This window comes from Ambystoma mexicanum, chromosome 9 (genome assembly GCF_040938575.1).
Source record: "Ambystoma mexicanum isolate Mex_15411 chromosome 9, UKY_AmexF1_1, whole genome shotgun sequence".
Lineage (NCBI taxonomy): Eukaryota > Metazoa > Chordata > Amphibia > Caudata > Ambystomatidae > Ambystoma > Ambystoma mexicanum.
In genome coordinates this window covers 1,503,419,192-1,503,431,802 of record NC_090931.1, presented here as the reverse complement: position 1 = coordinate 1,503,431,802, position 12,611 = coordinate 1,503,419,192, and the positions used below count along the sequence as shown (strand labels likewise).

The following is a 12,611-nucleotide window of genomic DNA, read 5'->3' as shown; positions in this document are numbered from 1 at the left end:
CGGACAGACCAATAGTATGTGCTTCAGATTCTCGACCGTACCTTCTATGTGATAAAATCTACACCATGTCCAAGAACCTTGTACAGTCAGTCTGATAGAATTAATCCGATTTGTAGGTATTACATTAAACCTAAAACGCATAAAATCATTTCTAATTCTTTTGTTTGGATACTTTAATAAATAGCTTTCCATAACCGGGAACCATTTATTCAGAGCACACACTTGATAGTACAATTTTGTATTCAGTATACCATTCTTAGTATTCATCCAATCAAAACCCATGACACTTTCTTTAACCCTAGAAGGTTTGTTCATAAGAGAGATGACTGACATACCTAGATGCTTCAGACTTTTTAAAGTTTCTTCATTCAGTGCAACTACAAATGGATTTCTGTATCCCGGCCTGCATGAAAATATAGTGAGTTGGCCTCTATGGACTTACATTTCCTCCATAGCATCATTCTTTTCCAGGTCACCAAAGCCTGAAGAGAGTTTAGCCCAAGTTCGTACTTAATTAAATGAAAAGGAATACATTTCGGTATACAGAACAGGACTGATTTCCAAATATAACTCTCTATAAAGGTCCAGTCCCCCTCACAGTTTAGATTGTAGTTCAGCTCCGTATGTTAAACGGGGGATAACTTTTTATGTAGAATTCTCTCAACGGAATCATTGTAAATTTGCCAAATTTAGAGTCTAAGGCACGCATTTGGCAAATGGCAATGTCTGCTTTAAGTTTCAATTGTGTCCTAAGCAGGGATCTCGAATTGGAACCCAAAATTACGAAAGCCAGGTATTTAAACTCAGACTGAGCTTTAAGTCGGCTGGTACCACATGACCAAGATAGCATATTCAACTTCTTATTTTTTCTTCCTAAATGGACTATCACCGTTTTAGCTGGATTGATCCTTAATGCTATAGAGGAAATAAAGCCTTCAAAGGCCGTAAGCATTCTTTGCAGACCAACCTTAGTGCTATCCATAAGGAGAAAGTCGTCAGCATATGCTAACCATGCTAGACGCGTATTCAGAAGTCTAGGTGACACTAGGCCCTTATTTGACAGAGCCAGGTTCGCACCACTCCCATAAAGGTTGAAGATTGTGGGTGCCAATCTACAACCTTGGCGAAGACCATTAGTATGATAAGTTCATCAGAAAGCGTGCCCCCCGAATCTAATCTAACCTTCACACCTGTCATGTTAGTAAATAGCCCTGACTATATCCAACAGGATTGCTGGCATATTCAATGCTCTTAGTCTCTGCCACAGAATGGTCCTGTCCACCAGGTCGATAGCGGAACTTAGGTCCATTGATGCAACAAAAACAGAGGTAGCACCCTTCTTCAATGCTTCTGCTCTCAGACAGTTCAGAATCAGCCCCCCACATTCGGTACCCATGTTTTTTCTGAAACCAAATTCTCTCGTATCGAAGATTTGTTTTTCCACCATCCATTTTTGTATGTCTCTTGGGACCAACGATGGGAACAATTTAGATTCTGGGTCGGCGATGGCTATTGTACAATACAACAGATGTCCACTACCTTGTGGATCTCTCCCGTCCCCTGCACACCCAATGTTTGTTGTAAATACAACCAAAAAGTAATTTGTTTTTTTGCAGTAGCTAGAGGGGCTTCCCTGGATTTTTGAGAGTATCAATAGACTCTCGCAACGTCAGGGCAAGCCATCTCCAGTCCTGTTTCTCCACATTATCAGGTAGTTCATCACTTACCCCGACCACCCTGTTTTGTTGAGCTTCCTTCTGAGATCTGATATTATTACGTGGTGGAGGTAATAGTTTAGGTTGAATATGCACATATTCAAAAATATCGTAACCTCTGTGATGAAATTGCTGGGCCTTTCACATCATGAGGTTTCTGACCACTGGTGACGGAATCACTAGGCAAACATAATCTAAACATTGCCTATGTATGTAGTCAACAAGATAAATGTCAGCCGATGCAATCAGACTTAAGTTAGGGATCTGCCCCAGTAGAGACAAAATAAAGGGTCTATTTAGCGAGGTATTGGTCGGATCATCAAATAAAGTTGTCATGACCAGCCCCGGTAAATCAGGTCATACAGGGTCTTTCAGATAGAGTATCTGATGGGCCTGGAGCTGTTCCTTCACTTTCACGCCATTGATCTCATTGGCATCTCCTTGTCCATCTCCACCCGAATCTGCACAATATTCTTCATATCTACCCACCACGTTACTGCTCTGCCGTGATTCAGCCAACAGTTTGGATGCTTCCTGTGGGTGCTTGTCCCTAAGCACCCTGATAATGGATTGATATAGAGCATCATTATTCATGTCCTCTTTAGATTTCCCCTCAACATTCTTATTGAAGTGCTCTATATCAACTCCCATCGGATTTCCAGTATTACATTTTGTAATTACTTCAAAAAGTTCCTCATTGGAATCCTCACCCCTTATGATTTGCCCATTGGTGTTACCTGGACCATTATTAGCCAAACTACCTGCTTGGGACCTTATAGGCCTGGCGAGATCACTTAATTCATTATTAGCCATGGTGCCTACATGATTCCCCACTGTATCGGCCACTCGACCGAATTCACACACTCTGGTGTTCCCAGGGGGAAGATTGTAGTTGACATTGGGGTCCTTCCCAGAGGCAATTCTCCAGTCCATGCTGCCCAGGCCGCTATTGACTGAAATGCCTACCTGGTTCCTCACTGGCCCCCTGTCACCAGTTGTTTCGCTCGTCTTTTTCATCTTACTTTCCATCATAGCTACACCCATTCGTGTAGGATGGTTCGACTCCTTAGCTTTTGGAAGTCTAACTGAATCTACCATAGTTTCCTGCGGTGGAGCCCCATTGAAGATCTCATATAGATCTTCCCTATGATTTTTATTCTTCATAACTTCACATAGTTGTAGATCACCTTCAGCATATACACTGTGTAGATTGATCAATACCCCTATTGCTCTCCGGGGCTCCTCTTCTATAATGATTTTGCTTTGTTGTTGTTTATTTACAAGGGATGGAAAATCATCACCCTCTTCATCGAGGATGAAGATTTTAGATAAACCTCCATTTTTATTATTATTATTTTTCTTCCTTTGTTTAGCCATTTTTTTGTTCTTGTCTTTTTGACAGTTTAACTTCTAACAAACCATTCTCAGACAATGTTGGGGTTGTTTTTGTCCCCAGAGCACTTTGTTCTATTTCAGCCTGATAATTGCTGTTGCAGTCCCTGACTGACTCTGTTACGGAATCCTGGGTAGCTTCTATGGTAATTATCTCATCTGTAGAGGACACTTTTCTGAGACCCAGATTCTCGAACTCCAATTTCCCCCCTGTATTTACCATTAGTGTTTTGCTCAATGAGTCCGACAATTTGTCAGGTAATGCTGTTAATTCTGAGGCCAGGTTAGCTAAGGCTTCAGTTTGCTTGCGCAATTCAGACAAAATTAGACGATTAAATATAGTCATCATTACAGAAAATTCAGAGATAGATGAATCTGAGCTCTTGGTTACAGATGTTTCCCCTCTGAATGAAGTACCATTCGAGAAATCAAGTAAAGTATCATAGTTGAAGTTACTAGGAGTATCAGTGTCATTTTCAAAGGGGTGAAGCTCATGGTGTTTACTTAAAATGGGTACCTTAAATTTCGCCTGCATGTTGTTTTGTAGGTCATCCTCCCCAAACAACAGTTGGGAGGGATCAATGTTATCCTCACTCTGCTTGTCAAGCAGAGAGCATTCTTGTGCACATTGAAGGAGTTCCACCTCATCTTCGTTGGCCTCGGGCAGCGGTAAAGCTGCAGCACGGGCGAGGCTCGCTCTTCTAGTACTTACCGCTATGAAAAAGTCCACCCTCGCATCTTTGCGGATTAGCGGCAATTTATTCTTCCCCATTTTAAGGCGGAAGCTATTATACCCAATTTCAACACACACAATTTCAACAGTTTCAACACACACAGTCTACAATATGCAACTATAAGGCACACTACCGCCTTTACCCGACACCTGCCGCCAGCCGAACAGCCCAACAGCCACACTTCCAAAGCACTTCCGGATGCGCGCGCCGGATGCGCGAGCACCTGTGCTAATATGGAAGTGGCTGAGGGCTTGAGGGCGGGCAGTGAGGCGGGACCAATAGGGCGGAGCCACAGTCCAATGAAAGTCAAATATTTGCGTGTTTCACGCGTTACACCATCTGGGGGCTTCCTCTTGCCGACGGCTCCAAGCAGGCAGAAAGGAGCAGAGCAGACAGCCCAACAGCCACACTTCCAAAGCACTTCAGGTTGCGCGCCGGATACGCGAGCACCTGTGCTAATATGGAAGTGGCTGAGGGCTTGAGGGCGGGCAGTGAGGTGGGACCAATAGGGCGGAGCCGCAGTCCAATGAAAGTCAAATATTTGCACATTTTGTGCGGTACACCATCTGGGGGCTTCCTCCTGCCGACGGCTCCCAGCAGGCAGAACGGAGGAGAGCAGACAGCCCAACAGTCACACTTCCAAAGCACTTCCGGATGCGGGACAGAATTGCAAACTATATGCCGTTGTTAACTGCTGTGTTGTAAGGTGTGTTCCTCACAGTAACCATGTATTCTTGTAAACCCTCCTATTACGCATGACACATTATCGATTCCTGGAGGTAGGTTCGTTATCAATAAATAACCTCCCAAACAATAATTAAAAGGAAGGAGGAATTCAAGATTGAAGAACAAGGGAGAGGGAGGAGTTGGGTCAGTGCTGGAGGAGACTGTTTGATAAACTCAGGCCTGTAGAGTGAGGGAAGGAAAGAAGGAATGAACTGGGGAGGGTGAGTAAAAGAATGCAATGCAGGAGTGGAGAGAAGGAGGGGGCATTCCAGATAAGGGAGGGAGAATACAGGAGCCTAGGAATAGAGCAGATGGGTGCCTCGCAGAGGAAAGGGAGTAAGAAAAGGAGGCCGCTCAAGAATTGAGAAGGAGGGAATACAATAATGGGGGGGGGGGGGGGGAATGGAGAGGAAGAAAGAGGGAATGTTCCAGAAGTAATTGGATCCAAGGATTCTTCAGAAGTGCAGTTCATGGCAGCAAAGCTAAATCACAATACGCAGGTTCTGCCCAGAATTCTATTTGCGTATTTTGGGAAATTATAGAAGATCACTTAAGTCCAATTTTGCTGGAAAGGGAGTTTCTATGCAAACATGCAAAGAGGTAGCTGCTTTTCATCCCCCTCTAAGAAGTAAATCTGCAAAGGGGTCCCAGCAGACTGAGGTCAAGGGCTGTGCTATCATCAGGCCCATGGATGATAGGCAATGCCTCCAGGCGTCCTCCATCCACCCTGGTCTGGGAAACCCTGCATCACCGCAGAGCCTGGAACAGCACAAGTGAGCCCCAAACATTATACTTTCCTTTTGTTTCTTTACAACGCTAGAGCTTAGCAGAACACAAGCAAAACTTTAATACAGTAAGCACAGTAGCCAGTGCTCGATTTCCCCCTCCCCGCCGCCCCCCTCAGCCCCCATCCTACCTCAGTAACGTGGGACACTCCCCACACCTCACTACTGTTAAAGTAAAAACCTGCTTTTAGGTGTGTATTCCATTGCGGTCAGGTGTCTGCTCTCTCCCAGTCCCAGTGAAACCAGAAACGCCCAAATTGCTCCACGCTCACCGCCCGACTGGGAGAAATCCCTGTATTCCGATGGCCAGTTCGGCCCTGGTCTCCAGGCAACCACCTTGATTGGAAAAAAATGTAATGAGGATTAAAGAGGGTGGTGGGCTTTACCAGATCTCAAATTGTATTTTTAGGTTTAAGAATCTGTAGCAGAATTGCCTATTCAGGCATCAACCATGAAATTATTAATTGGTAACAAAGAGGACCAATGGGTGCACCTCTATAATGACTCCCAATGCTACTGGAATATAAAAGTGAGCGTACCATAATGCTCAGACACAAGGTACTGCTTCTAGCATCTACTGGGCATGGGTTCAGTGCTGCCATCCAGCATATGCCACCAGGCAGATAACCGATCATTCTCTTCATCACACAGGTGCAAGCAGAAGGATTATTAATGTCTCTTTTCTTCTCTCAACAGGTCCCCTCATTGTCAACACTGTCTTTTCATTACGAACCAAAGAAAGGCGGAAACCCCCGAGTCCCGCAGACAGCCCGGAGGCGCATAGAATTTGCGGTATTGTGAATGGGCGGTTACGCTTGGACATATCTTCCCTCTATCAAAGCACATTCACATCACCACACAGGTGGCTACACAATCACCCAACAGAGAAGGAGAGGCGCAAACAAAGACACAAAGACAAGCATATGTAACAGGGGATTGTTCCAAAGCACTTATTGGGAGACCAGTCTAGGCGCGCACTGCAATAAAGGTCTCTGACACTTTTAGCTTAACGTTAACCACTTGTCTTCACCAACCCTCGCTTACCTGAGTTCTTGATCACCTAGGTGCACCTCTGTGGGAAGTTTAAGATTTCCAAATCACCTAGGAAAGAAGCACAGGCTTATAATAATAACTTTTAACACACAAAAGGAAAGAAAGAGCAAGAAATGCTGGTGTATGGTCTATTTAGTTGGTAGAGTCATTTCTTTTCTACAAGTACACGAACAGTTATTTGTTTAATTTTTTTTACATAAAGGGGCATCACAAGACACTATGGGCCTCATTACACGGTAGGCGGTAAGGGTTTACCGGTATTTTACCTTACCGCCTTACTACGAGGTCCCTTTGCGGGTTGGTTTTTAACGCCTGCAAAAAGCAGGCATTAAATTCCCCAACCCGCAAAGGGACCTCGTAGTAAGGGACCAGTGGAGCTAATTACGGTACCGCAATTTGCGGTACCGTAATTAGCGCCTTCCCCATTCCCATAGAGCCCTATGGAGCAAAAATGGGAATGGGGAAGGGCAATGGTGGAAGGGGGAATTACCGCCCCGCCAACCTTGGAATGGGGCAGTAATTCCCCTTTCCACCAAGGCGGTGCCGGTGTTTTACCGGCATGAAACATGGTGCTAATAGCGCCATGGCTCACCGCCTTCCATGTAATGAGGCCCTATATACATTATTACTATAGGTAAGCAGCTGCATTACTAAAAAAGAAGAGTTAAAATATAATAAAAAAGTCATTAAATCAATCTAAACTTGATCGACAGCCCTTCCTTGCTGGAGTTCTTTATTTCTTCTGCTTAAGTTTGTAGATCTGGCAGGCAGGGCAGCAGTGTATGATGGGGCCCCAAAGGTCATGTAAACTGGGATGTTTATGCCAGGTGCAGCCCAGCACACAGCCGCAGTCTGTGGGGAGTCCCTGTGTATCCTACCCAAGGTCGCGGACAAAGTCAGTATCTAAAATGGTGGAGCATGTACTAATCCTTTAATCCACGATGCTGCTGCGCAGAACCCTGAGCAATTAGTAACTCATGATAACATCTCTGTTCTGATCACAGCTCGCCAATCCACATGTTCCGTGCCAATATGAGCACTGGTGACTTCTGTTCCAGAAACGAAAAGGGGAGGTGCAGACCTAGCAGGGTGGGATTTCGGAAAAGGAGCTGGATTGCAATTTATAGAAAGCTGGAGGAGGGATGGATGGATGGATGGATGGAGGGAGGGAGGCTGGGAGGGAGAGGGAGAGGCAGAGGAAGAGAGAGAGAGCCTCGCCAGTAGAAGGATGGAGGAGAGTCAAAAGAATAGAGAAGAGGAGGGCCATGGGTAGTAGGAAAATGAAAGGAGTAGCACAGACGACCACCTGTACCATGAAGGAGGAGGCTGAAAGGAGTGATTAAGATTACAGGATGACGATCAGTGAGAGGAAGGAGGGGGAGGAAGAGCAGAGAAGGAGGCTGAGACTATCAGTGAAAGGACGAAGGAGGGTGCAGTATGCTGAGAGCAGTGCAGAGAGTCCAAAGGAGGAAGGAAGGACCGCATAAGGAGGATAGAGGAAGGGACCTTGAGACAGGCTTAAGGGGAGTCTGAAAGGAGTGGAAGAATGAGCAGGTGGTGAGGCATCGAGGAGAAGAGTGAACTTTAACCTTAGACTGTAAATTACTTTTCTTAGTTTGGAAGAAGCAAGGAAACGGGCTTGCCAGGAAACCCAGAACTCTTATTACTGATGGGCATAGGCCAGATCAGTCCTCTAGCCAGGGACTCCGAGCAGAACTCTGGTCCCTTTTGGGGAGATTCAGCTTGACCCTTTTATTTTGCACCCCTCCCTCTAAATTCACCCAAACTTCAACTGTTCCGCAATAAAAGACACTTCACCTGCACCTCTTGCTGTCACTAACACAAGCAATACCCCTAGGCATAAAGATGGAGCTGAACTGTTTGCTTAAGTGAGAAGGGGCTAGAGCTATAACAGTGGGGATACTGCGGGGGGATGGGTCTAGGACAGACCCCTGAAACAGCCTTCAACATCTCCAAAGCCCTTCGCATGCCCTTGACTGCTGCAAGAGCGAGAGATTGTGGGGGAACTTTGGTCTTCGCGAGTCCTAAGCAAATGTTGCACAATGAGAAAAGAGAACAGGGGTTAAGAGAAGCAAGGTAGGAAGCCGGAATAACGAAAGGAAAAGTAGAATGGTGCGGCATGGATTGAGTGATGATGAAAGGAGGAAGGGAAGGATAGGGAAGGAATTGAGGCGGGACTGTGATGAATGAAGACCCCTTTCGGAGGCTGGGTGATGGGTCTTGGGTGATCTTGTGGACTGGGACCTGCCACCTATCATGCGATGTAGAACATTTAATGGGCAGACTGGGGATCCCCTGACCCCCAATCCATTCAAGGACTCGGAAGATAACAGACCAGAAGATAAACATTTGTGAAAACTATTTGTAATGGGTTCATGCCGAATCAGTGTCATGTCCTTGGCCGAAATCCTATTAGAGGGGTGTGGACATGCCAATCCAGAGGGGTGCGGCATGCCAGTGGAGAGGGTTGTGGAAATGCCAATGGAGAGGGGTGCGGCATGCCAGTGGAGAGGGGTGTGGTATGCCAATGGAGGGGTGTGGTATGCCAGTGGAGAGGGGTGTGGACATGCCAATGGAGAGGGGTGTGGGAATGCCAATGGAGAGGGGTGTGGGAATGCCAATGGAGAGGGGTGTGGTATGCCAGTGGAGAGGGGTGTGGTATGCCAGTGGAGAGGGGTGTGGTATGCCAATGGAGGGGTGTGGTATGCCAATGGAGGGGTGTGGTATGCCATTGGAGGGGTGTGGTATGCCAAAGGAGGGGTGTGGTATGCCAATGGAGAGGGGTGTGGACATGCCAATGGAGAGGGGTGTGGTATGCCAATGGAGAGGGGTGTGGGAATGCCAATGGAGAGGGGTGTGGGAATGCCAATGGAGAGGGGTATGGGAATGCCAATGGAGAGGGGTGTGGGAATGCCAATGGAGAGGGGTGTGGTATGCCAGTGGAGAGGGGTGTGGTATGCCAATGGAGAGGGGTGTGGTATGCCAATGGAGAGGGGTGTGGGAATGCCAATGGAGAGGGGTGTGGTATGCCAGTGGAGAGGGGTGTGGTATGCCAATGGAGAGGGGTGTGGTATGTCAATGGAGAGGGGTGTGGGAATGCCAATGGAGAGGGGTGCGGCATGCCAGTGGAGAGGGGTGCAGTATGCCAATGGAGAGGGGTGTGGACATGCCAATGCAGAGGGGTGTGGAAATGCCAGTGGAGAGGGGTGTGGAAAGCCAATGAAGAGGGGTGTGGTATGCCAATGGAGAGGGGTGAGGAAATGCCAATGGAGAGGGGTGTGGAAATGCCAATGGAGAGGGGTGTGGAAATGCCAATGGAGAGGGGTGTGGTATGCCAATGAAGAGGGGTGTGGACATGCCAATGGAGAGGGGTATGGACATGCCAATGGAGAGGGGTGTGGAAATGCCAATGGAGAGGGGTGTGGACGTGCCAATGGAGAGGGGTGTGGACATGCCAATGGAGAGGGGTGTGGAAATGCCAATGGAGAGGGGTGTGGAAATGCCAATGGAGAGGGGTGTGGACATGCCAATGGAGAGGGGTATGGACATGCCAATGGAGAGGGGTGTGGACATGTCAATGGAGAGGGGTGTGGAAATGCCAATGGAGAGGGGTATGGACATGTCAATGGAGAGGGGTGTGGACATGTCAATGGAGAGGGGTGTGGAAATGCCAATGTAGAGGGGTGTGGACATGCCAATGGAGAGGGGTGTGGACATGCCAATGGAGAGGGGTGTGGAAATGTCAATGTAGAGGGGTGTGGAAATGCCAATGGAGAGGGGTGTGGAAATGCCAATGGAGAGGGGTGTGGAAATGCCAATGGAGAGGGGTGAGGAAATGCCAATGGAGAGGGGTGTGGAAATGCCAATGGAGAGGGGTGTGGAAATGCCAATGGAGAGGGGTGTGGTATGCCAATGAAGAGGGGTGTGGACATGCCAATGGAGAGGGGTATGGACATGCCAATGGAGAGGGGTGTGGAAATGCCAATGGAGAGGGGTGTGGACGTGCCAATGGAGAGGGGTGTGGACATGCCAATGGAGAGGGGTGTGGACATGCCAATGGAGAGGGGTATGGACATGCCAATGGAGAGGGGTGTGGACATGTCAATGGAGAGGGGTGTGGAAATGCCAATGGAGAGGGGTGTGGACATGTCAATGGAGAGGGGTGTGGACATGTCAATGGAGAGGGGTGTGGAAATGCCAATGTAGAGGGGTGTGGACATGCCAATGTAGAGGGGTGTGGACATGCCAATGGAGAGGGGTGTGGACATGCCAATGTAGAGGGGTGTGGACATGCCAATGGGAGGGATGTGGAAATGCCAATGGAGAGGGGTATGGACATGCCAATGAAGAGGGGTGTGGACATGCCAATGGAGAGGGGTGTGGAAATGTCAATGTAGAGGGGTGTGGACATGCCAATGGGAGGGATGTGGAAATGCCAATGGAGGGGGGTATGGACATGCCAATGAAGAGGGGTGTGGACATGCCAATGGAGAGGGGTGTGGAAATGTCAATGTAGAGGGGTGTGGACATGCCAATGGGAGGGATGTGGAAATGCCAATGGAGAGGGGTATGGACATGCCAATGAAGAGGGGTGTGGACATGCCAATGGAGAGGGGTGTGGACATGCCAATGGAGAGGGGTGTGGAAATGCCAATGAAGAGGGGTGTGGACATGCCAATGGAGAGGGGTGTGGAAATGCCAATGTGGTAATTCTTTTTAAAATGGTCTCTTTGCTGCGTTTGTAAAGTTTTGGATATGATTGGAAGGTTGGCTTCTGGATGTCCGTGTTCTGGCGTTGTGGGCTCAACACATGTATCATTAATATGGAGAGATGGGTTACCTTTTCAGAGAGTGTGGCTCTAAGCCTTAGGTGAATGGCACACCTTGACGAATGCTGGGGCTGCTGACCGGATGGTGGGGAGCAGCCAGTCAGCATGTGACATAGTATTATGGTCAGTCAGTGATACTGGCAAGGCACTATCGTTTCAGTGGGTGATTAGTTGGGGCAGCCAAGGACTGAATAACGCCAGTTCTGATTAAGTTCATCTTCAACAGGAACTGTTTTTCTCTTTCGCTACATAAAAAATGTTTTCATGATTTACTTGTGGCCTCTTGATTTTATTTTATTTGATTTAAAATTTGTAGCACGCATATCCCTGATAAAAACCAAGCGGCAAGGCGCCTCTAGGCGCAGATCTTATGTACAGTTCAATGAACACCCGTCACCATTCGCATAGCATTATTCAAACCAATGTGTATTTAGCTGTTTTCTGAAGGCTGTCAGGGATTCTGTCTTCCTTAGATGGTGTGGAAGACCATTCCATGCGTGGGCACCAGCCACTGAAAACCTTCTATCCCCCCAACTGACAAATCTAGAGGTAGGAACTACCAATTGATTTAAAGCCATAGACCTCCAGGATCTACTGGGGGTATAGATTTGAATCTTGGCCACTAGGTGAGAGGGTGCAAGGTTGTGCATGCCCCTAAAGATCAAACACAATGACTTAGATTGGATTCTTCGGTGGACCGGAAGCCAATGTAGTTTCCACCTGGATTCCGAAGCTGATTTTATCCAGCTTAGTGCAAACACTACATTTACGGCAGCATTCTCTGCTACTGCAAGACGTTGTAACTGATATTTAGGGCATCCAGCCAGGAGGCTATTACAATAGGCCAGCCTGGCATTAACAAGTGATCCCACTACCTTTGCTCGATCACCTTCTGGAATGAGGGCGAGGAGTGGTTTCAGTAGTTTCAACTGAAAATAAACTGATTTAACCATCCGGTTCACCTGCCGGTTGTATCCCATGTCTGACTGCCAAATGCACCCCAGATTCTTAACAAAATCTGTATACACTTGGGTATTGCCAAATATCGGTGGACAGGGACCATCTGGGCAGCGGTTCCGAGTTTCTTTTTAGATCCAAAGATAAGTATCTCAGTCTTACTAGGGTTTAGCTGGAGCCTGTTGTTTATCATCCACCCTCGGAATGCCTCTGCACATTTCAGAATATTTCCCACTGCCTCCATTGACTGTTTTAGGCTCAAATAAATCTGCATATCATCCGCATTGGAATGATACTGCAGGTTAATCTGTGCCAGATTTATTAGGAGGGGGCGAACATAGAGATTAAAGAGAACCGGAGATAGGGAAGAGCCCTGAGGCACTCCGCAGATTGTGTTCA

At 47.3% G+C, this 12,611-nt stretch overlaps 1 protein-coding gene across 7 annotated transcripts in view; it reads left to right on the top strand.

Moving 5' to 3' along the window:
* LOC138489334 (uncharacterized) overlaps positions 1–12,611 on the top strand; it is a 168,528-nt gene that overhangs the window by 37,971 nt on the left and 117,946 nt on the right. For 6 of the 7 annotated variants that reach the window (XM_069617043.1, XM_069617046.1, XM_069617044.1 and 3 more), the window contains exon 3: positions 6,049–6,144. The exons of the other annotated variant lie outside the window; for it this stretch is intronic. In XM_069617043.1, the coding sequence (XP_069473144.1) occupies positions 6,049–6,144 (96 nt within the window). The remainder of the gene's footprint in view (positions 1–6,048; positions 6,145–12,611) is intronic. 7 annotated transcript variants of the gene reach the window in all.